At 42.5% G+C, this 22,892-nt stretch overlaps 1 protein-coding gene across 1 annotated transcript; it reads left to right on the top strand.

Annotated features, from left to right (window-relative positions):
• Nucleotides 1-890: 890 nt before the first annotated feature.
• On the top strand, nucleotides 891-8,433 carry LOC125532538 (pentatricopeptide repeat-containing protein At4g14820-like). The gene is made up of 2 exons (XM_087534914.1): nucleotides 891-1,399; nucleotides 7,821-8,433. The coding sequence occupies exons 1-2, from the start codon at nucleotides 891-893 to the stop codon at nucleotides 8,431-8,433; spliced, it is 1,122 nt and encodes a 373-aa protein (XP_087391040.1).
• Nucleotides 8,434-22,892: the final 14,459 nt, after the last annotated feature.

Below are 22,892 nucleotides of genomic sequence, written 5' to 3'. Positions count from 1 at the left end.
TAATTTTTCTTTAGCAACTAAGACGCAAATGAAAGTCTAGTAAAAATTATAGTCGAATTACCCTTGGGCCTAATTGCCTTCACAGAAATCACAAGGTTATTTTCCGTTTACAATAGACCATGTTTTGGTTTACTATATTTGCACAAAATTGCTCTCGGTAATTGAGATCGTACTATTAATATGTTTACTAGTTACACTTATCTGTTACTAGGTTCCATTAATTCATTACTAGATGCAAGTTGGGTTACTAGGTGCTGTTACTTCATTACTAGATGCATGTTGGATTACTAGGTTCCATCACTTCATTACTAGATGCAAGTTGCACGTAGTGAGATTTATGCAGCGAGGATCAGTATCTGGTCGTAATTTTATTAAGTCGTTACGATGGAGTTTCCACGAAGGCCAGGATCTGGTTGTAATTTTATGAAGTTGGTACGATGGAGTTCACGAAGGGCGGTACATCAGGTTGTTCCGGGCTAATTAGCACGTGATGGCCGGTTGGGGTCGATTGGCCGGAGCGTACGCTAAGTTATAATACGCTTTGGCTTATTTTAGCGTGCTTATATATATATATATATATATAAATATATATGACAACACTATTTTAATCTTAGAATTAGAATAATTATTTAGATCACGGTAGGCTTTATATAAGTGCGACGTCATGCTCCCGAACCGGTGCGCCCCGATAAAAAAACAGCCCACCCCCACCCGCAGCCCACGATCGATCCTCTCACGCACCACCGGGGCATCCATCCACGCTCGATCCTCACCCGTTGCCGCCGCCCTGATCCCACCGCGCTGCCACCGGCCCTGGCTTCCGTGCACCGCAGCCGTGCCGTAAATCTCCGCGCGCAGCCGCAGACCACCACATCCAGCGCCAGATCAAGATGCAGCTCTCCCTCCTCCCAGATCCAGCCATCGAACCCAACCCCTTGGGCGACCGGATCCTGGGGTCACCGGTCGACCACGGCGCCGTCACTGCCCATCCAAGCCTGTGTCGGGAGCCAAGCTCCTCCCCTCAGCGTCGGCGCGGCTCACGGCCCACATCCTCCACCGCCCTTGAACACACCGCTCCGGCCTTCTTCCACAGAGCCGGTGGCAGCTCTGCCTTCCACCAGCTGGCCAGTACGCCTCCAGTTCATCGCGGCCATCCATTCTGCCGCCATCCTCCTCCATCGACGCCTACAATTTCACAAGTGGCGCATCCTTCCTCCCCGCAGCCTAAAGCAATTCCCTTTCGTCGTCGTTCTCGTATCACGACCAACCACCGCCTCCCCATCCCTCCGGCCTCGACCTGCAGCTCCTGGAGGTCTGACCTGCAGCTGGTCGCGTGCCCCGCTGCGACCCCTGTCATTTCCCTCCTGACCTTCCTCTCCGTCTATAGTGATGAGCTCCTGTGAGCAGTGATCTGTTGTCTGTGTCATCCTCAGCCACCCTCGAGCTTGCAAGATAGGTCACTGCCAACGCACGGGTCCAATGCATACATGCCGGTGTGTAGCTGAAGAAGATCAAACAGAGTGCGAGCAGTCTGTGCAGGCATCTACCTCTCCTTGTTGTTCTTTTTTTAATCGTGGTGCCATCAATCCATCTGCATCGAGGCCTTACGCAACAGTTGCGTTCGAGACTGGCTACATCCTTAGCGTCGAGGTCTCCATAGCAGGTCGAACTATGAAGAAGTAGCAGGCCAGACTGAATAAAAATAGCAGTTGTGGTCGTTGATTTGAGCTGACAAATGCTTGATTGCCTGCCCAGCCGTTGTGGTTGCGCGCGCTATGCTGCTGCAGTCTCCATGTGTAATGTTCGTGGAATACCATATTTTGACAGAGAGCTCTGAACTTCTTGCGTGACGGCGAGCGACCTTTCCTGGCTTATCTCCCTGACCTTCACCCATGCCTCCCCTATCTGTCGTGCAGCGAAAGCAAAGGCAGAGCTTCCAAACACAGTGGTAGATCAGTTATTGTCGCCACGTTGGTGCTCACTACTAACATCTTTCCTCACTGGAGACTACTACTACGACAGGTAATAAAGCTGTAACCATTTGTTGGGTGTGAACTATGAAGTGTGTCCTACTACGACAGGTAATAAAGTTGTAACCATTTGTTGGGTGTGAACTGTGAAGTGTGCCCCCCCTAATTCGCTCGACCGACCCCGCTGAGTGCAGTTGATTCATGTATTTTTTTTTCGAGTGCATATCACCATAGAATGGCCTCCCCCACTATTTGCCTGCGGTTTGTTTGCAGCGGGTGTATACAGAGAGAGAAGCTAGTGTTTAACCAAAAGATAAGCTTTGTTGTAGATATGAGAAAGCTTAGCTTGCTTGTTGTCGTGGTCTGCGTGCTGAGTGCTCGCGTGCTGGTTTGTAATTCTGGGAATGGAAACAACTGTCTGTTTGATATAGGCGTTTTCATGGCCGATTAACGCGGAGATTTGTTTTCCTTATCATAACCTGCTCGTGTTTCATGCTGCTGCTGCAGCATTAGTTGTTATGTCTGCGTTGTGTGAAGTGCTCTGCTTGTTGTAATACGCACGCTAGTTACTTGGCCCTATGTGCTTCTATTCTCTTGTTGTGGTTGCATCCTGATGCAGTAATTGAGAAGAAATGGTAACGTGAGATGTGTGTGGCATGTTAAATGTGGTACGGGATGTGGATCCTGCTGAGGTGTGTAGGCCATGTACCGTAATGGAAGGCCCGGACGGCGTCCGCGTCCGCCGGTTGGAGCCGTGTCACTTCATAGGCAAGCCGACACAGCAGGCCACCGTCCCCCGTTGGCCTCTAAAAATTAACTCGGTGATTTATGTTTAATTTACTTATTTTTTGTCCTAAACACAGAGATGGTACTCTCAAAAAAACTATGGGTATTATAGAAACATTGTTTGTAGCAATTCATTGTGTTTATTAAAAAGATAGAAGTTCAGCATGTGAAACTCGCGCAGTTCAATTGTACTAAAAAGAAAAAAATAAAACAACAATAAAGTTCACTAAAAAGTGCGACTTTTCACGATGCATAAAAAATCACCGCCGGGCCTAAAAAGTGAGCTCACCTAATTATGATTGTGGTGTAGAAAACTTGGACAAAAATAATGAAATATGTTTGCAAATCAAGTCCTATTTTAAAAAAATGCATGCAAGATGTAGAATAAAAAACTGTGAGCTTAGTGATTTTGTTGTCTTTAATTTCAGCTAAAATGATACAGAAAATTTTCAACCACTCTCTCTCTCTCTCTCTAAATTTCACGTGAGAAGATCAAATATAAAAAAGCGTAAGTTCATATATAGTAAAAATGGTGCAATTAAATTTTTCAAAGTGAAAGAATACATTCTAAAAAATTGGAGAGCTCGTGAAAACAAAAACTGCCACCAGAAAAACACCACCAACAGTTCAGAAAAGCGGCTCTTATGGCGTGCACAAACACACACGCTTTGTTGATGATTTGCATATTCTCTAAAAGAAATAAAGAGAAGAACGATAAAAGTAAATGAATTATTTTATGTCTAAAAAAATAGAAGCCACTACTTCTATATGAAAAAAGTGAGCTCACCTAAAAAATCGAGAAGTTCAATAAACAATAATGAATTTTAGAAATGAAGTTCTTTGATTTTTATAAAAATCTTAGATTTTCCCTGATACTAAAGACTAAAACCACGAAGTTCCATTTAAAAAATGGAGTAGTTCAATGCATATTAAAAACTTAGTTTTTTCTCACTAATAAATAATAAAACAAAGAAGTTCAATTTTTAAAAGAAGAGCAGTTTGATATTTATTTGAACTCAGTTTTTTCCGGTTACAAAATAATAAGACCAATAAGTTCTATTAGAAATAACAAAGAAGTTCGATCTTTCTAAAAACCTCTAATTTTCACATTTCTAAAAAACACACCGAGAAGTTTAAATAAAAAAAGTTAGAGCGGTTCGATGTCTATAAAAAACTCAAATATTTTCCATTACCAAAGTGAAATAGAGAGAAGTTCAAAGTGATAACAGCCAAAAGTTCACGTATTGCACGGTGTGTGTTTTCATATGAGAAAATAGAATAAAAAGTTAAAGTGTAAAAATTTTAGTGCTAGAAGCTCAGGTGCTCAGCACGGGGAAGTTCAAAAACTTCTTGTGAGAGAGGCAATCGGCACCATATATCAGTTGTGCAACTTTGATGAACGGGTGAGAAATTACGAACAAAAAACATGGTAGAAGTTCAAGCGAAAACAGCGGGAAGTGCGATGATTATAGAAAACTTAGATTTTTCTCGTTATTGAAGAATGAAAAAAAGAAGTTCCAAAATAAAACAACAAGAAGTTCAACATTTAAAAATAGAGTGCTTCAAAATTTCATAAAAAGATTAAAGAAATAAAATCAGGAAGTCCATATTAAAAAGATGAAGAAATTCGATGATTATAGAAAACTCAGATTTTCCTCGTTATTAAAGATTGGAAACAAGAAGTTCAAAAATAAAAAACAAGAAGTTCAACTTTTAAAAATAGAGCGCTTCAACATTTTATAAAAAAGGATTAAGAAATTCAGATAAATATTTATAAAAACTCAAATATTTTCACGTAACCGAGAGAAGTTCGATTGATAACTGCCAGAAGTTCACGTACTACACGGTGTGCATTTTATATTAAAAAAAGAATACAAAAGAAAAGACTAAAAGTTTTGTTGTTATAAGTGCAACTCCTCGGTCAAAGAAAGTTAAAAAAAATATTGCCAGAGAGGTTTGTACAAAAGGAGTATCATTTGTGTAACACTGACGGAATGGATGAGGAAATTACAAACAAAAATACGTCACAGAAGTTCAACGTGAAAACAGCATGAAGTTCAACTACTGCGCTGAATGAATTTCAGATAAAAAACTTTTAAAACCATCGCGAGTATGAAAAAATGATCAACACGGGAAAGTTATGTGCTTACAACAGCTTTCCACCGGTATATCACTTGCTCAATTCTGGTGAGTGGATGGAGAGTTACGAGCAGTGGATGGAGACCTACGAACAAAAAAATCACGTGAAAAACAGAGTGAAGTTCAGGTACACGCGCCGAGAAATTCAGGTTCTTCATGCGGTGCATTTTCGAAGAATCTGTTTCGCGATAAAGGCAGAACGAATGATCTCGCCATTTTCGAAATTACAGGAAAACGGATAGGAATCAGAGAAAACCATGAACATGGAAAAGTTTCGCATTTTCCGTAGTTTTTCAGAGGTATATTATTTGCCTCATTCCGATAAAGTTTGTAGAAATTACGAGAAAAATACGTTTTTAACCATTTTCCAAATTAATTAAAACCGTAAGGAATTAGGACAAACAATATATACAAAAAAGTTTTGCAATTGTTCAAGCTTTCCAACGCCATATCATTTGCCGCATTCGGACGTACGGTTAAAAAATTAGCTTAAAAATACGAACTCGGTGGAACTTGTATCAGTTTCTAAATTACTTTTAAACCGTTCAAAATTAGAAAACACTTTTAACAAAAGAAAGCAGCGCATTTTCATAAGCTTTCCAACGCCATATTATTTGCCTCAATTGGATTAGCCGTTTAGAAATGGCATCGAAAATACAAACTCGGGTGTTCCATTTGCGAAATTCTACGATTTTCCGAATTACTCTTTAACCATAGGGAATTAGAGAAAACTTTCAACATATAGAAGGAGCGGTTTTGCAGCAGCTTTCCAACACCATATTATTTGCCTCATTCCGATAAACGGTTTAAAAATGCGATCGAAAATACGATTCATGTTTTTTGTATGAAGAAAAAACGGTTTTCAAAACTGCTTTTAAACCGCTTACATTTTGCCAAAAATTTAACTTGGGTCATGACACTGATGTCCATAGCTTTCCAATGATATATCGCAAGCCCCATTTGGACACCTTTTAGCTGAAGTTCAACCTAGTACTCGGGGAAGGTCAGATGCGTTACTTGGAAAGTTCATGTTGTGATCAGAATGTTATTCTGATCCCGTGACCAAAGAGCTTTGCCATCAGCCAACAGACGGCAAATATGCCACGTGTTAGTTGCCTGTGCAACCTAGGGCAATAGGCTGGCTATTTGGATGCTTTGTCGTCTGCTGGCAGACGGAAAAGACCATTGTATTTTTGCCGTCAGCCAGCAGACGGCAAAGAAATCAAATGGGCCAGCCCCCCAGGTGCTGCCACGTGGACCGCTATGTCGTCCGCTGGCAGACGGCAAATTTGCAAAGGTCTTTGCCGTCTGCCAGCAGACGACAAAGCACGCCATTAACCCACTAACGGCCTATAGCTGACACATGTGCCGTCCAGTTACTTTGCCGTCCGCCAGCTGACAACAAAGATGCCTTTGCCATAGCTCATTTATCTGGACCTGTTGCCGTCTGCTGGCGGATGGCAAAGGCCTTTGCCGTCTGCCAGCTATGCCTTTGCTGTCCGCCATGGCTGACGACAAAGTTCCTGATTCCTATAGTGCAAGTGTGACTATCTATAGACCCTCCTAAGGGCACACGATTGTAGCTGGGAAAATAAGCTACTCGTCATCATTGATGTCTTGGTAGAAACCACCTGTAGTGTTGGGGAACTCCTATGCAATAGTTTAATTAAGAAAACATGAGTACGAAGGTACTCAGCAACACGTACATCAGAACTAACTACATATGCATCATTATCAAAAGAGTGCTGTGGAGTTTAGCTGCAACAAGCCAACTTTGACTAAGTGACTATCTTGTACTACGACTACCAGTATTTTCTTTATGGTGAGACAACGCACACAGATCCACCAGCTAGCACTATAGAAAAAAGACACATCCGTGACATTTTGGCCCGAACGATAAGTTTTTCTGTCATGCTTATGACACTTCTATGACGACAATTGTGACAAATACACATATCATCATAGATGTGGTGGGCTCCTACTTCTATGACAAAAATCATGACAGAAAATGGGTTTTTCGTCCTAGACGAGCCGGAGACGCGCCTGCATGACATTCTTTGGGCCGTCCATGATGGAAAAAAATCATGGTAGAAGCGAGAGCGAGGAAAATATCAGGGAGTTCCCGGTTACGATGGATGGTCAGGGCCGAGCGATGCACTGTCGCTTGCGTGTTTCTCTCTTATGTGTGTGTGCGAGGGCATTGGCTAACTGAATCCGAGCGATTACACTAGCTACGTTACTGAACCCGAGCGATCGATCCCTTAACAGAACCCAAACGATTCATTCGCTGCTTACTGAATCCAAGCGAGTCCTTCGCTGCTGCTAACTGAACCCGAGCGATGGATCGCTACTGCTGCTTACTGAAGCCGATCAAGCCCACATGCGAAACGTAGCCAACCGGTATTGGGTTGCCTCTCGAGGAACAGTGACCGTTGGTACCGTGCGTGCGGTGCATAGAACGAGGCGAGACGTGGTGAGTTGAGCCGGTTGGTTGGCTTTGGATGAACAGTTCCCGGTGGGGGTTGGATGAACAAAACCCCGTGGTAGTAGGCGGTTGCCGCTGGATGAACATGACCCCGATGAGGCTGCACACCCTAGCCGGTTGGGGGTGGATGAACAGGACCCCGTGGAGGCTCTATGAATAGTAGGCAGTGGATCCTGGAGGATGACGGTGGATAAACAGTACCCCGTGAAGGCTGGAGCGAGAGGCAGTAGACAGTGGATGAACAGTAGCCAGTGGAGTCCCGTTTTACGGTACGCCACACCCCTCACAATGAACAGGACCCGTTTCAACCGTAGGTACACAAGATCCCTCCCGATCAACAGGACCCCATTTCAACCGTAGACACTCGAACAGAAGTCCGTTTTTTCAGTTAGGCTCCATGTGTTTTCGAGTTTGATATATCTAGCGCCTGCCTTTTCAAGGAAGAATGGTTCAAATGACCAATGGGTTCTGCGACCAGATGAAGTCACTTTCATTGGTGTACTCTGCGCGTGTACCCGTTTAGGTCTCCTGGATGCCGGGAAGGTATATTTCAACCAGATGACCACGACGTACAGTCTCAGGCCAACATTCGCACACTATTGGTGCATGGCGAATCTGTATGTGAGTGTTTGCCTTTTGGAAGAAGTAGAGGGCCTCTTGAAGAGCGTGCCAGAGGAGCTGAAGGCACGTGCATTGGGTGGTTTGCTCGGGCTGTGCCGGTTCAGAGGGGAATGGAAACTTGGGGAACGTATAGCCCTCAGGTTGATCGAGCTGGAACCAAGCAACTGTGCTCACTATGCTCTGTTGTGTAGTGTATATGCTTCGGCGGGAAGATGGGAAGATACTCACAGGGTGAAGGCTATCATAAAGGAAAGCGATGAGAGGTTCAGTCCTGGACACCGTCTTGTGGATCTAAATGAGATTGCTAACGAATTCAAAACTAGGGAGAGGCAACCTGAGAACCAGGAAATATATGTTATCCTGGATGACTTGGTGTCAAAGCTGCAGTTTACAAGCAGAGAAGATGAGCAAACTGAACCAGGGATAAAATAGTGCAGTATACGAGCTGCACGGGTTTTGAGCAGGCAGGCAGGAGGCAGCTAGCTGAAACAGTAAGCTATGTTGTGACCCCACATGTAAGACACAGGGTTGCAAGAAGTGTATTCCCCAGGTGTACAAGCCGTTTAAGATTCTCGAGTCGGAAATGTTTGAGATGATATGTTGCATATACAGATGCATACAAGTGACACTCCACACACAGTCCATATAAGAAACTCAGGGTGCCCTGTTCTTCATGAAAATCCTCTGACAGCATGGTTCTGCCTGGGAGGATAATAAGATCGAGCACTTGAGATATATTACCAAAATGACTGTGTTGCCGCATCTCTGCTGGTTCGTGTGGATGGAGGGTACAAGTTTGGGTATACTGGGGATGAAGGCAACAGAGCTGAAGGGCTGGCCTGTAGTTATTTGGTGAGCACAAAATATTGGTCATACATTTGGCACAGGATGAAGGTTGCAACCATGAGATTTTCTTTTGCCTTTCTCCCATACTGACAGTTGACTGGAATTAGTGCAAGGCAAGTTTAAGAGAAGCCAAGTCTTGTGTAGAGTATCTTACCCTTTTTTCCTACACCTTTATATGGTCAGCTTGTCAGGCCAATGTCTCCTGATGAAATTTTGATAATGATTCCATTCGAATTTTGGTCATACTTTTGGCATAAGATGAAGGGTGCGGCCACGGGAGTTTCTTTTGCCTTTTTCCTGCACTGAAGTTGACTGTAATTGGCACTAGGCAAGTTCAAGAGAAGTCAAGTCTTGCGTAGTTTTTTTTCTTATTACACTTTCTTATGGTCAGCTGGTCAGGTCAATGTCTCCTGATGAAATTTTCATAATGATGCCATTCAAGCCCTTGTTGTAGAAGTAGCAAATAACTGAATACATGGATTCATTGTAGTTCTGTTGTTGATGGACAACTTAAGTTAATGATTGATAATACCAGTGCACAAAACCACCATTGCACCGATATGGAACCTGAATGTTAGTATCTTTTTAGCATTTGCTTTCTACAGCTCTTTTTAGCTTTTAATTAGTGACTACTTGAATGCCTACACACTAGTAGAAAAACGACCTAATGTGAAGCACGTTAGTACTGGTTCGTGGCGAACCTCTAGTACCGGTTCGTGCCACGAACCGCTACTAAAAAGGTTGTGGCACGCCGTGGTCCGGCTGGGGCCCCACCAGCACCTTTAGTACCGGTTCATACCACAAACCGGTACTAGACGTTTTTAGTTGTAGCCGGTTTTTAGTCACACCTCGCTCCGCTAACAGAGATTTTACCACCTTAAATATGTTACTTCTCAAACTATCATAACCACTTGGTCTTCATTGAACTCTATGTGTAAAATGTGTGGCCACAATATGAGTTTTCTCCGGTTTCTAAACCAGTGAGGACTCATATTGTCAATTCAGATTGTACACAAAAAGATCATTGATGATCAATGTATTTTTGATGTATTTCTCTATAAAGAAATATAAGAGCATTTAGATCACTATTTTAGTAATCTGAATGCTCTTATATTTCTTTATAGAGGGGATATATTTTTATATTTTTACGAATCGGTGCAAAAAAGTAGAGATGGTTACGGCAAAAATAGATGCACTTTGTGTACAAACTGGACACTCTCTTTCGAAGTATCAGGGTTTCGGATGAAAACTCATCTGTTACACCGGCTATTCAAAATTTTAATTAATTATTACAACTCCAGACTTTTTTTGCGTTCATTATGCACCATTCAAAGCCACATCATCAACTTTCAACCCTTTCTGACATAATTTGATATTTTTGATGCATTTACTGATTTGTTTTGAGCTAAATGACCCTGAAATTGAAAAGCACTACAAATAAACTCTGAAAAGGTTGAAACTTGGCATGGTATCATCATTTCACTCACATGGCATGTGCAAAAAAGTAGAGATGGTTAGGGCAAAAACTGGATGCACTTCGTGTACAAACTGGACACTCTCTTTCGAAGTACCAGGGTTTCGGACGAAAACTCATCTGTTACAAAGGCACTTCATTATTTTAAACTTATTACAACTCCGGACTTTTTGTGCGTTCATTATGCATCATTCAACGCCACATCGTCAACTTTCAACCCTTTCTGACATAACTTGATATTTTTGATGCATTTACTGATTTGTTTTGAACTAAATGACCCTAAAATTGAAAAACACTATAAATGAACTCTGAAAAGGTTGAAACTTGGCATGGTATCATCATTTCACCCACATGGCATGTGCAAAAAATTAGAGATGGTTACGGCAAAAACTGAATGCACTTCGTGTACAAACTGGACACTCTCTTTCGAAGTATCAGAGTTTCGGACAAAAAATCATCTGTTACACCGGCTATTCAAAATTTTAATAACTTATTACAACTCCAGACTTTTTGTGCATTCATTATGCACCATTCAGAAATCCGTGCACCCTCTTCATTCTACACCATGTTGTCGCCTTGAGCCAATGTAGCAGCGTTGCCGCTCGCTCCGGCTTCGTCATTTGTCGGTCCCTCTTATGAGGGTATTTTTACCCCCATTCGAGGGTTTTCTCCCCTATGTCCGGTGCTTTTGTATTTCTATGAGAAGAAATATGGCACCCACGATTCCTAGTAGTAAGTCGTCGGCATATCGCGCGTAACAAATCCTTATTAATGAGGAATGGCTTTTAAAGGGGGCTAGCTTACGGGCCCGGCCTCTCTCTGAATTGATAACTAGTATCGCCTCCCCGCCCAGCTCTATCAGCAGGCCCCTTCTTTTGCAATACTTAAGAAGGTCTCTCATGGCCAAATTCTTATTAAAGCCTTCTCTACCATTGATTTCAGCCTTCGGGGTCAACCCAGCGGCTAGGGAAGGGGAGCTTGAGGACGTCGGGGTCCTCGTCCAGCCAGTGTGTGACGAGGTCGAGGGCACATGCCATCGAAACGGTCGGTTCTTCTTCTTCGGTGGCGGCACCCCTCTTCCCGTCGGGGTTTTCTCCACGGCCGGCGTATGCTCCACCGGCACCCCCACAGTAAGCTCATCTAATCTCCCCTTGCTTCATAGTTAGGTTTCTTAGGGTAGATTAGATTGTGGACATCGGATTTGATTCGATTCGATTCGAGCGGACTCGATCCGAATCCATTGTTTTGGGGATGAATCTGTGTGCATGCCTATCATGTTGATGTTGTTTTTGCCTATCATGTTGGTGTTGTTTGTGATGTTTGTGTTGAATGCTAGTGTTAGATTAGATTGATGACGGTGAATGCTAGTGTGTTCACTCCAAATGGTACTGTTGATGATGTTCTTAGTATTGTTTTGCTGTTGTTAGTGATCTTCTTAGCATTTGTTTTGCTGTTGTTAGTATTGTTCTTCATGTTGTTACTGCCATATTGTTAGTTTGTTCACTCCACATTGTTCATGCTGCTGTTCTTAGCATTGTTCTTAGTGTGTGTGTTGTTCTGTTGTTGCTCTTCTTGTGTATGTTAGTGATGTCTTCATAAGATGATCAACATAGTGTGTATGTTATGCAAGTGTGTTGCATGTTATTCTTGATGTTGTTAGGCTACTTGAATGCATGATCAACATAGGACATTGCATGTGCATGCTAGTAGGACATACTTGGAGGCCAAAAATAGTAGTAGGACATACATGATTAGAGTAGGACAATGAATTTGGCATGTGCACTTGGAATGATATGTTAGCACTAATCATTGTTTGCTCTGATCATTGTTTGCTCTTATCATTTTTAGATCTGGCCATTGTTTGCATTGATCACTATTAGCACTGATCAGTGTTAACTTTGATCGGTGATCACTGATGATTGCTAGCTCTGATTAGTGGTATTTGCACTGCCAATGATCATCTCTCATTGTTGCTTACCGTCGTCCACCATGATGACAAGATAATGAAGACGGAGTGGGACAGAGCCGGCCGAGGAGCACATGTCATTGTCGGCGCAGAGGGTGCGAAGGACCTCATCCCCATGAACCAGTGGCTAAAGAGGGTGGTGGTTCCTGGCAGGGTGGAGTACATGAGCATATTGTTGGAAATATGCCCTAGAGGCAATAATAAATTGATTATTATTATATTTCCTTGTTCTTGATAATCGTTTATTATCCATGCTATAATTGTATTGATAGGAAACTCAGATACATGTGTGGATACATAGACAACATCATGTCCCTAGTAAGCCTCTAGTTGACTAGCTCGTTGCTCAACAGATGGTTACGGTTTCCTGACCATGGACATTGGATGTCGTTGATAAGGGGATCACATCATTAGGAGAATGATGTGATGGACAAGACCCAATCCTAAGCTTAGCACTAGATCATGTAGTTCGTATGCTAAAGCTTTTCTAATGTCAAGTATCATTTCCTTAGACCATGAGATTGTGCAACTCCCGGATACCGTAGGAGTGCTTTGGGTGTGCCAAACGTCACAACGTAACTGGGTGGCTATAAAGGTACACTACAGGTATCTCCGAAAGTGTCTGTTGGGTTGGCACGAATCGAGACTGGGATTTGTCACTCCGTGTGACAGAGAGGTATCTCTGGGCCCACTCGGTAGGACATCATCATAATGTGCACAATGTGATCAAGGAGTTGATCACGGGATGATGTGTTATGGAACGAGTAAAGAGACTTGCCGGTAACGAGATTGAACAAGGTATCGGGATACCAACGATCGAATCTCGGGCAAGTATCGTACCGCTAGACAAAGGGAATTGTATACGGGATTGATTAAGTCCTTGACATCGTGGTTCATCCAATGAGATCATCGTGGAACATGTGGGAGCCAACATGGGTATCCAGATCCCACTGTTGGTTATTGACCGGAGAGTCATCTCGGTCATGTCTGCATGTCTCCCGAACCCGTAGGGTCTACACACTTAAGGTTCGGTGACGCTAGGGTTATAGAGATATAAGTATGCGGTAACCCGAAAGTTGTTCGGAGTCCCGGATGAGATCCCGAACATCACGAGGAGTTCCGAAATGTTCCGGAGGTAAAGAATTATATATAGGAAGTGCTATTTCGGCCATCGGGACAAGTTTCGGGGTCACCGGTATTGTACCGGGACCACCGGAAGGGTCCCGGGGGTCCACCGGGTGGGGCCACCTGCCCCGGGGGGCCACATGGGCTGTAGGGGGTGCGCCTTGGCCTATATGGGCCAAGGGCACCAGCCCCAAGAGGCCCATGCACCAAAGGGACAAGAGGAGGGGAGAGTCCTAAAGGGGGAAGGCACCTCCGAGGTGCCTTGGGGAGGATGGACTCCTTCCCCCCTTGGCCGCACCCTTCCTTGGAGGAAGGGGCAAGGCTGCGCCCTCCCCCTCTCCCTTGGCCCTATATATAGTGGGGGAAAGGGAGGGCAACCATACCTAAGTCCTGGCGCCTCCCTCTCCCTCCCATGACACATATTCCTCCTCCCCCAGCGCTTGGTGAAGCCCTGTTGGAATCCCGCTACTTCCACCACCACGCCGTCGTGCTGCTGGATCTCCATCAACCTCTCCTTTCCCCTTGCTGGATCAAGAAGGAGGAGACGTCGCTGCTCCGTACGTGTGTTGAACGCGGAGGTGCCGTCCGTTCGGCGCTAGGATCATCGGTGATTTGGATCACGACGAGTACGACTCCATCAACCCCGTTCTCTTGAACGCTTCCGCGCACGATCTACAAGGGTATGTAGATCCACTCCTCCCTCTTTGCTAGATGACTCCATAGATTGATCTTGGTGACACGTAGGAAAATTTTGAATTTATGCTACGTTCCCCAACAGTGGTATCAGAGCTAGGTCTATGCGTAGTTTCTATGCACGAGTAGAACACAAAGTAGTTGTGGGCGTTGATTTTGTTCAATATGCTTGCCGTTACTAGTCTTATCTTGATTCGGCGGCATCGTGGGATGAAGCGGCCCGGACCGACCTTACACGTACTCTTACGTGAGACTGGTTCCACCGACTAACATGCACTAGTTGCATAAGGTGGCTAGCGGGTGTCTGTCTCTCCCACTTTAGTCGGATCGGATTCGATGAAAAGGGTCCTTATGAAGGGTAAATAGCAATTGGCATATCACGTTGTGGTTTTTGCGTAGGTAAGAAACGTTCTTGCTAGAAACCCATAGCAGCCACGTAAAACATGCAAACAACAATTAGAGGACGTCTAACTTGTTTTTGCAGGGTATGCTATGTGATGTGATATGGCCAAAAGGATGTGATGAATGATATATGTGATGTATGAGATTGATCATGTTCTTGTAATAGGAATCACGACTTGCATGTCGATGAGTATGACAACCGGCAGGAGCCATAGGAGTTGTCTTTATTTATTGTATGACCTACGTGTCAACATAAACGTCATGTAATTACTTTACTGCTAACCGTTAGCTGTAGTAGTAGAAGTAATAATTGGCGAGACAACTTCATGGAGACACGATGATGGAGATCATGATGATGGAGATCATGGTGTCATGCCGGTGACGATGATGATCATGGAGCCCTGAAGATGGAGATCAAAATGAGCAATATGATATTGGCCATATCATGTCACTATTTGATTGCATGTGATGTTTATCATGTTTATACATCTTATTTTCTTAGAACGACGGCGGTAGTAAATAATATGATCCCTCATAATAATTTCAAGAAAGTGTTTCCCTAACTGTGCACCGTTGCGACAGTTCGTTGTTTCAAAGCACCACGTGATGATCGGGTGTTTGATTCGGACGTTCACATACAACGGGTGTAAGACAGATTTACACATGCAAACACTTAGGTTGACTTGACGAGCCTAGCATGTACAGACATGGCCTCGGAACACAGAAGACCGAAAGGTCGAGCATGAGTCGTATGGTAGATACGATCAACATGAAGATGTTCACCGATGTTGACTAGTCCGTCTCACGTGATGATCGGACACGGCCTAGTTGACTCGGATCATGTAATCACTTAGATGACTAGAGGGATGTCTATCTGAGTGGGAGTTCATAAGATGAACTTAATTATCCTGAACATAGTCAAAAGGTCTTCGCAAATTATCTCGTGGCTCACGTTTCTGTTCTACTGTTTAGATATGTTCCTAGAGAAAATTTAGTTGAAAGTTGATAGTAGAAATTATGCGGACTAGGTCCGTAGACTGAGGATTGTCCTCATTGCTTCATAGAAGGCTTATTTCCTTAATGCACCGCTCAGTGTGCTGAACCTCGAACGTTGTCTGTGGATGTTGCGAACATCTGACATACACATTTTGATAACTACGTGATAGTTCAGTTAAATGGTTTAGAGTTGAGGCACCGAAGACGTTTTGAAACGTCGCGAAACATATGAGATGTTTTGAGGGCTGAAATTGGGATTTCAGGCTCGTGCCCACGTCAAGAGGTATAAGACCTCCGACGATTTTCTTAGCCCGCAAACTAAGGGAGAAAAACTCAATTGTTGAGCTTGTGCTCAGATTGTCTGAGTACAACAATCATTTGAATCGAGTGGGAGTTGATCTTCCAGATGAGATAGTGATGTTTCTCTGAAGTCATTACCACCAAGCTGCTAGAGCTTCGTGATGAACTATAATATATGAGGGACATATATGATGATCCTTGAGTTATTCGCGATGTTTGACACCACAAAAGTAGAAATCAAGAAGGAGCATCAAATTGTTGATGGTTGATGAAACCACTAGTTTCAAGAAGGGCAAGGGCACGAAGGGATACTTCATGAAACGGCAATTCAGCTGCTGCTCTAGTGAAGAAACCCAAGGTTGAACCCAAACCCGAGACTAAGTTCTTCTGTAATAAGGGGAACAGCCACTGGAGCAGAATTACCCTAGATACTTGGTAGATGAGAAGGCTGGCAAGGTCGATAGAAGTATATTGGATATACATTGTGTTAATGTGTACTTTACTAGTACTCCTAGTAGCACCAGGGTATTAGATACTGATTCGGTTGCTAAGTGTTAGTAACTCAAAATAAAAGCTACGGAATAAACGGAGACTAGCTAAAGGTGAGATGATGATATGTGTTGGAAGTGTTTCCGATGTTGATGTGATCAAGCATCGCACGCTCCCTCTACCATCGAGATTGGTGTTTGCGTTGAGCATAGACATGATTGGATTATGTCTATCGCAATACGGTTATTCATTTAAAGAGAATAATGGTTACTCTGTTTATTTGAATAATACCTTCAATGATCTTACACCTGAAATGAATGGTTTATTGAATCTCGATCGTAGTTATACACATGTTCATGCCAAAAGATAGTAATGATAGTACCACCTACTTGTGGCACTGCCACGTAAGTCATATCGGTATAAAACGCATGAAGAAGCTCCATGTTGATGGATCTTTGGGCTCACTCGTTTTTGAAAAGTTTGAGGCATGCGAACCATGTCTATTGGTGTATATGCATGAAGAAACTCCATGCAAATGGACCGTTTGGACTCACTTGATTTCGAATCACTTGAGACATGCAAATCATACCACATGGGCAAGATGACTGAAAGCCTCGTTTTCAGTAAAATGGAACTAGAAAGCAACTTGTTGGAAGTAATACATTTTGATGTGTGCAATCCAATGAGTGCTGAGGCGTGTAGTGGATATCGTTATGTTCTTAATTCACAGATGATTTGAGTAGATGTTGAGTATATTTACTTGATGAATCACGAGTCTGAATTATTGAAAGGTTCAAGTAATTTCAGGGTGAAGTTGAAAGATCGTCATGACAAGAGGATAAAAGATCTATGATATGATCATAGAGATGAATATCTGAATTACGAGTTTGGCACAGAATTAAGACATTGTCACTAGTGCAGAACCGGGCAATAGCACCGGTTCGTAAGGCCCTTTAGTGCCGGTTCAGGAACTGGCACTAAAGTTTCGGCACTAAAGCCCCCCCCCTTTAGTACCGGTTCAGCACGAACCGGTGCTAAAGGGGTACCACGTGGCATGAGCCAGCTCCGGGGGCCGGGAGCCCTTTAGTACCGGTTGGTAACACCAACCGGTACTAAATGGTTGTGGGTTTTTGTTTTATTTTGTATTTTTCAATTAAATTTGTGTTATCAATTTAATTTAGGATTGTTTTACGTTATAATGAGTTGTAGTCGTCATCATCATCATCATCATCGCATATTAATAAATAAATAAATAAACTCTAGCTAGCTAAAAATCATCGTAGTCGTCTAATTACCACTATTTAATCATCATAGTCATTACCGCTAGCTATGTAATCATCATCAACGTTGGCTAGCTTAAAGAGGAAACATTCACTTTGTAACAGAAGCAAAGAGATATCATCAAGTTCAACATAATCATCACCAACATCGAAGTTCAGGACACGGATCCATGAGACAAGTACTAATTAAGAGCATGAAGTAGTAGCTACTGATCCTGCTGCTCCCTCTCAGGTAGAATAGCATAGAACATGTATAGCTCTCCTGATTCATCATACTGGAGCATGCAGATGAATCTGTCTCCTAATCTTGGGTTGCGCTTCTCCTTACTGCCCCCTAGTACTTCTCTGCGATCGTTAACAATTTTGCTCCAATCTTTCACTATTAAGCATTCTTCGCTTTCAGAAATCCTGAATGCACTCATGTGCAATGTAGGAAATCTTGGTCGTAAGCTAACCATTGACATGCGACCTTTTGTCTCGATCCACTGAGGCACAACTGTCATCGGAAGTCCCTGTTGAACAACATCGTATAGTAATTAATATACTAAGCAATGAAAGTTTTAGCTTCAAAAATAATGTATGCAAAAGATGCACTAATTAAGGACAAATATTTAAAATCTTACCATCTTTTGATTATAGATGTGACCGTAGTTCAATACGATCACCATTGGTCGCACGTTTTGAGTACTAACATTTCTAAGTTTAGGAAAAAAATTTCTTGACAGTATTAAGATCCTCAAGCCATGAAACATAATGACTTATCTCCTCGCAGTTTAGTTGAGCCCCGGGGCAGTAGTAGGTCCTGTCTACCAAGCGCCGGACATGTTTGCTTGCACCGAAATAAGCTGACAATACAAATTAGTTGTCAACTATTTTTGAATAAACTGTATGAAAGACATAAACATATGCATGCATGGTTGAGAAAAACTCACCAAATGGTAGAACTGGAGGCGTTTGCACATCGACCCATATGTCTATATTACCTTCAATATCATCTTCCAGACGAATATCAAAGGTGATAACCATATCAGGCTCAAATGCATAAGCCTTGCATAGTGCTTGCCAAGTTTTGCATTCAAAATGGGTGTATGTGTCTCCATTATATAATTTGACGTTGAAAGTATACCCATGCTCCGTCTTCAAATAAACTCTCTTTACCTCCATATCATCTATAACACTAAAACCTATCTTATCCAAGACAAAAATTCTTGCATGGCAGGGGATGCGCTAGTAGAATAGTGAAAATTTAAAATTATAAGTTGAAGCAAATGAAGCATAAGTTGTGCATTCAAATAATAATTGACAAAGTGACTTACTGTATCAACTTCAAATGTCTCATCCAGCTTGATGCTGAAGCGCCTACCATCAACAAGGAAATTTTGGTCGCACAGGCCGCGCTGGTCTTCACAGTGTTCGCACATAATAAAATATTTTTCGTTGTTAGATGACATTTCCTATGTTCATATAGGTGAAACATTAAACACCTATATCTAGCCAAATATATATTCATCTAACATTTGACATTAATATATCTAACTATATATTCAATTGACATTACTATATATTTAACTTTTCTATCTAATTCATCTAACATTCGACATTAATCTAACATTTATATAAACTCAAAATATATAAAAAATTAAATAAACAGAAAAACTCATTAACAAATAATATTTTAATTAGATCATCAAATCTCATATACCTAAATTTTCTTACTAAAAATAAACTAGTTATATTAATTATTCAACTAGTTCTAATCTCATATACCTAAATTTTCTTACTAAAAATAAACTAGTTATATTAATTATTCAACTAGTTCTAATCTCTAGTTCGACAATTTTTCTATCTAGCTAGCTAATTCATCTAACATTCGACATTAATCTAACATTCGATCATCTAATTAACTTTTCTAAAAAACAGAAAATAAGTAAAAAAAAAGTGTGTGTGTGTATGTGTGTGTATGCATGTGTGTGTATATATACGTATATGTGTGTACGTACGTATGTGTGTATGTGTGTGTGTATGCGTGTGTGTGTGGTATATGTGTGTGTGTGTGCGGCCCTACGCCGCCGCCCCGTACGTACGAGCGGGGGCGCCGGTGTGTGTGTATGTGTGTGTGTGTATGTGTGTGTATGTATGTGTGTGCGCGGGAGCGAGAGAGAGACGTACGGCCGCGGCGATGACGACGGACGGCGGCGGCGTTCGGGGCGGCAGCGCGAGACGACGACGACGACGGGCGGCGGCGGGGACAGCGACGATGACGACGGACGACGGTACGGGCGACGGGCGGCGACGACGGGATCGAGCGGCGCGCGCCGCGGAGGTTGGAGACGAAGTGGGGAGATGAAACTGAAATTTTCGTAAGTGCTATATATATAGGACGGGCCTTTAGTACCGGTTGGTGGCTCCAACCGGTACTAAAGGCCCCCCTTTAGTACCGGTTGGTGGCTCCAACCGGTACTAAAAGCCTTCGTTTCCCGCCGCTTGGCCTGGCGAAAATAGGCCTTTAGTACCGGTTGGAGCCACCAACCGGTACTAAAGGGGTGTGCGCTGCCAGGCGAGGGGCGCAGAAGTTTAGTCCCACCTCGCTAGCCGAAGGGCGCTCACACCTGCTTATAAGCCCCGCCGCCGCTGCTGTCTCGAGCTCCTCTCTAAAGCAAGCCTTCTGGGCCTACCTCTGCTACTCTGCCCTGTGGGGCCTATTGGGCTTGCGGGCCTGCATCCTGGCCCAACAACAGGTTGGGTTTCTAGTCGTATGCAGGCCGCTGTGGCCCGGTAGGTGGGCTTTTTTCATTTAGTTTTTTTCTTTTCTGCTTTATTTATTTTGTTTTATTTATTTTTAGTTGTTTTTTTGCTGTATTTAGAGTTTCTTTGTGAATATTTTTGATAGTTTTTAGAAACTTTCAGTTAGTGCCGGTACTTTTTTAATTTAAATAGTTTAAATTTTGAATTATTTGAAATTTGTGTGAATCACTAGTTTGTGAATAACTTAACTTTAAAAATACATTTTTCAGTGATTCTTTTTTCTTATGTTTAATATTAGTGTGTTTTATCATTATATTCAATTTGGTAATGCTTAAGTTATTTAAAAAATGAAATGCCTTTGTAACGGATGAGTTTTCGTCCGAAACCCTGATACTTCGAAACAGATTGTCCATTTTGTACACGAAGTGCATCCAGTTTTTGCGGTAACCCTCTCTACTTTTTTGCACATGCTATGTGGGTGAAATTATGATACCATGCCAACTTTCATCCTTTTCTGAGTTCATTTGAAATGCTTTTCAATTTCAGGGTCATTTAGCTGAAAAAAATCAGTAAATGCATGAAAGAATTTGCTTGCACATAAAATTTCTTCGCGTTTCAAATGCCAAAACACATAACTAGCTACCCTAAATATTACAGAGATTCCCTCCTGGGTGTGAAACACAGAAGAAAGTGATGATAGTTAAGCCGATCACATCCCAGATCTTTGGGTGTGAAACTTTTTCTTCGCGTGTGTCCAGTTTTTGCCGTGACCCTCTCTACTCTTTCGCGCATGCTATGCGGGTGATATGATGATACCATGCCAAGTTTCAACATTTTCAGGATTCATTTTGTAGTGATTTTCAATTTCACGGTCATTTAGCTCTCTAAACAATTAGGTAAATGACCGAAAAACAACAAATGATGTCAGAACATGTTGGAAATTGATGACGTCGCTTTAAATGTTGCATACTAAACACAAAAGAAGTCCGGAGTTCAAATAAGTTTAAAAAACATTGAAGTGGCCATGTAACAGATAAGTTCTCGTCCGAAACCCTGATACTCGGAAAGAGTATGTCCAGTTTGTACACGAAGTGCGTCCAGTTTTTGCCGTGACCCTCTCTACTCTTCCGCGCATGCTATGCGGGTGATATGATGATACCATGCCAAGTTTCAACATTTTCAGGATTCATTTTGTAGTGATTTTCAATTTCACGGTCATTTAGCTCTCTAAACAATTAGGTAAATGACCGAAAAACAACAAATGATGTCAGAACATGTTGGAAATTGATGACGTCGCTTTAAATGTTGCATACTAAACACAAAAGAAGTCCGGAGTTCAAATAAGTTTAAAAAACATTGAAGTGGCCATGTAACAGATAAGTTCTCGTCCGAAACCCTGATACTCGGAAAGAGTATGTCCAGTTTGTACACGAAGTGCGTCCAGTTTTTGCCGTGACCCTCTCTACTCTTTCGTGCATGCTATGCGGGTGATATGATGATACCATGTCAAGTTTCAACATTTTCAAGATTCATTTTGTAGTGATTTTCAATTTCACGGTCATTTAGCTCTCTAAACAATTAGGTAAATGACTGAAAAACAACAAATGATGTCAGAGCATGTTGGAAATTGATGACGTCGCTTTAAATGCTGCATACTGAACACAAAAGAAGTCCGGAGTTTAAATAAGTTATTAAAAATAAAAAAGAGGTGCAATGCTGGTTAATTTGCTTCAAGCCATTCGGAATAGTATAGATTGCACTAAGCCACTGCACATAGCTCAGTGCAATCTATGCTATTCCGCAAGGCTTGAAGCTAATCAACATGTAGGTGAGCATTGCAACTCTTCGTCATTGTCTGTGCACTCACGGCTTATAAACCGCTCATACTGCCTCTCTCTTGGCGAGGTGGGACTAAAAACAGCTTGCCATAACCTCATTAGTACCGGTTCGTGGTACGAACTGGCACTAAATGGTGATGGTGGGGCCATAGCCTGACCGCAGGCTGACACAGCCTCTTTAGTACCGGTTCGTGGCATGAACCGGTACTAAAGGTTTGCCATGAACCGGTACTATTGATCGCCGCCACGAACCGGCACTAATGTACACATTAGTGCCGGCTCTAATGCAAACCGGCACTAATGTGCTTCACGTTTGACCCTTTTTCTACTAGTGTGTGGAAATTGTTTCACAACTGATACAGCCTGGAACACCATAGTATGGTGTGTCCGAACATCATAACTGCACCATATTGGATATAGTGCATACCATGATGTCTCTTATCGAATTACCACAATAATGGGTTAGGCATTGGAGACAACCACATTCACTTTAAATAGGGCACCACATATTTCCGATGAGATGACACCGTATGAACTATGGTTTAGAGAAACCTAAGCTGTCATTTCTTAAAAGTGTGGGGCTGCGACGCTTATGTGAAAAAGTTTCAGGCTGATAAGCTCGAACCCAAAGTGGATAAATGCATCTTCATAGGACACCCAAAATAGTTGGGTATACCTCCTGTCTCAGATTCGAAAGCAATAAGGGATTGTTTCTAGAATCGGCTCCTTTCTCGAGG

Source organism: Triticum urartu, chromosome 1A (assembly GCF_056163025.1).
Source record: "Triticum urartu cultivar PI428250 chromosome 1A, HENAU_Tu73, whole genome shotgun sequence".
Lineage (NCBI taxonomy): Eukaryota > Viridiplantae > Streptophyta > Magnoliopsida > Poales > Poaceae > Triticum > Triticum urartu.
This window is presented reverse-complemented; position numbering and strand designations above follow the sequence as displayed.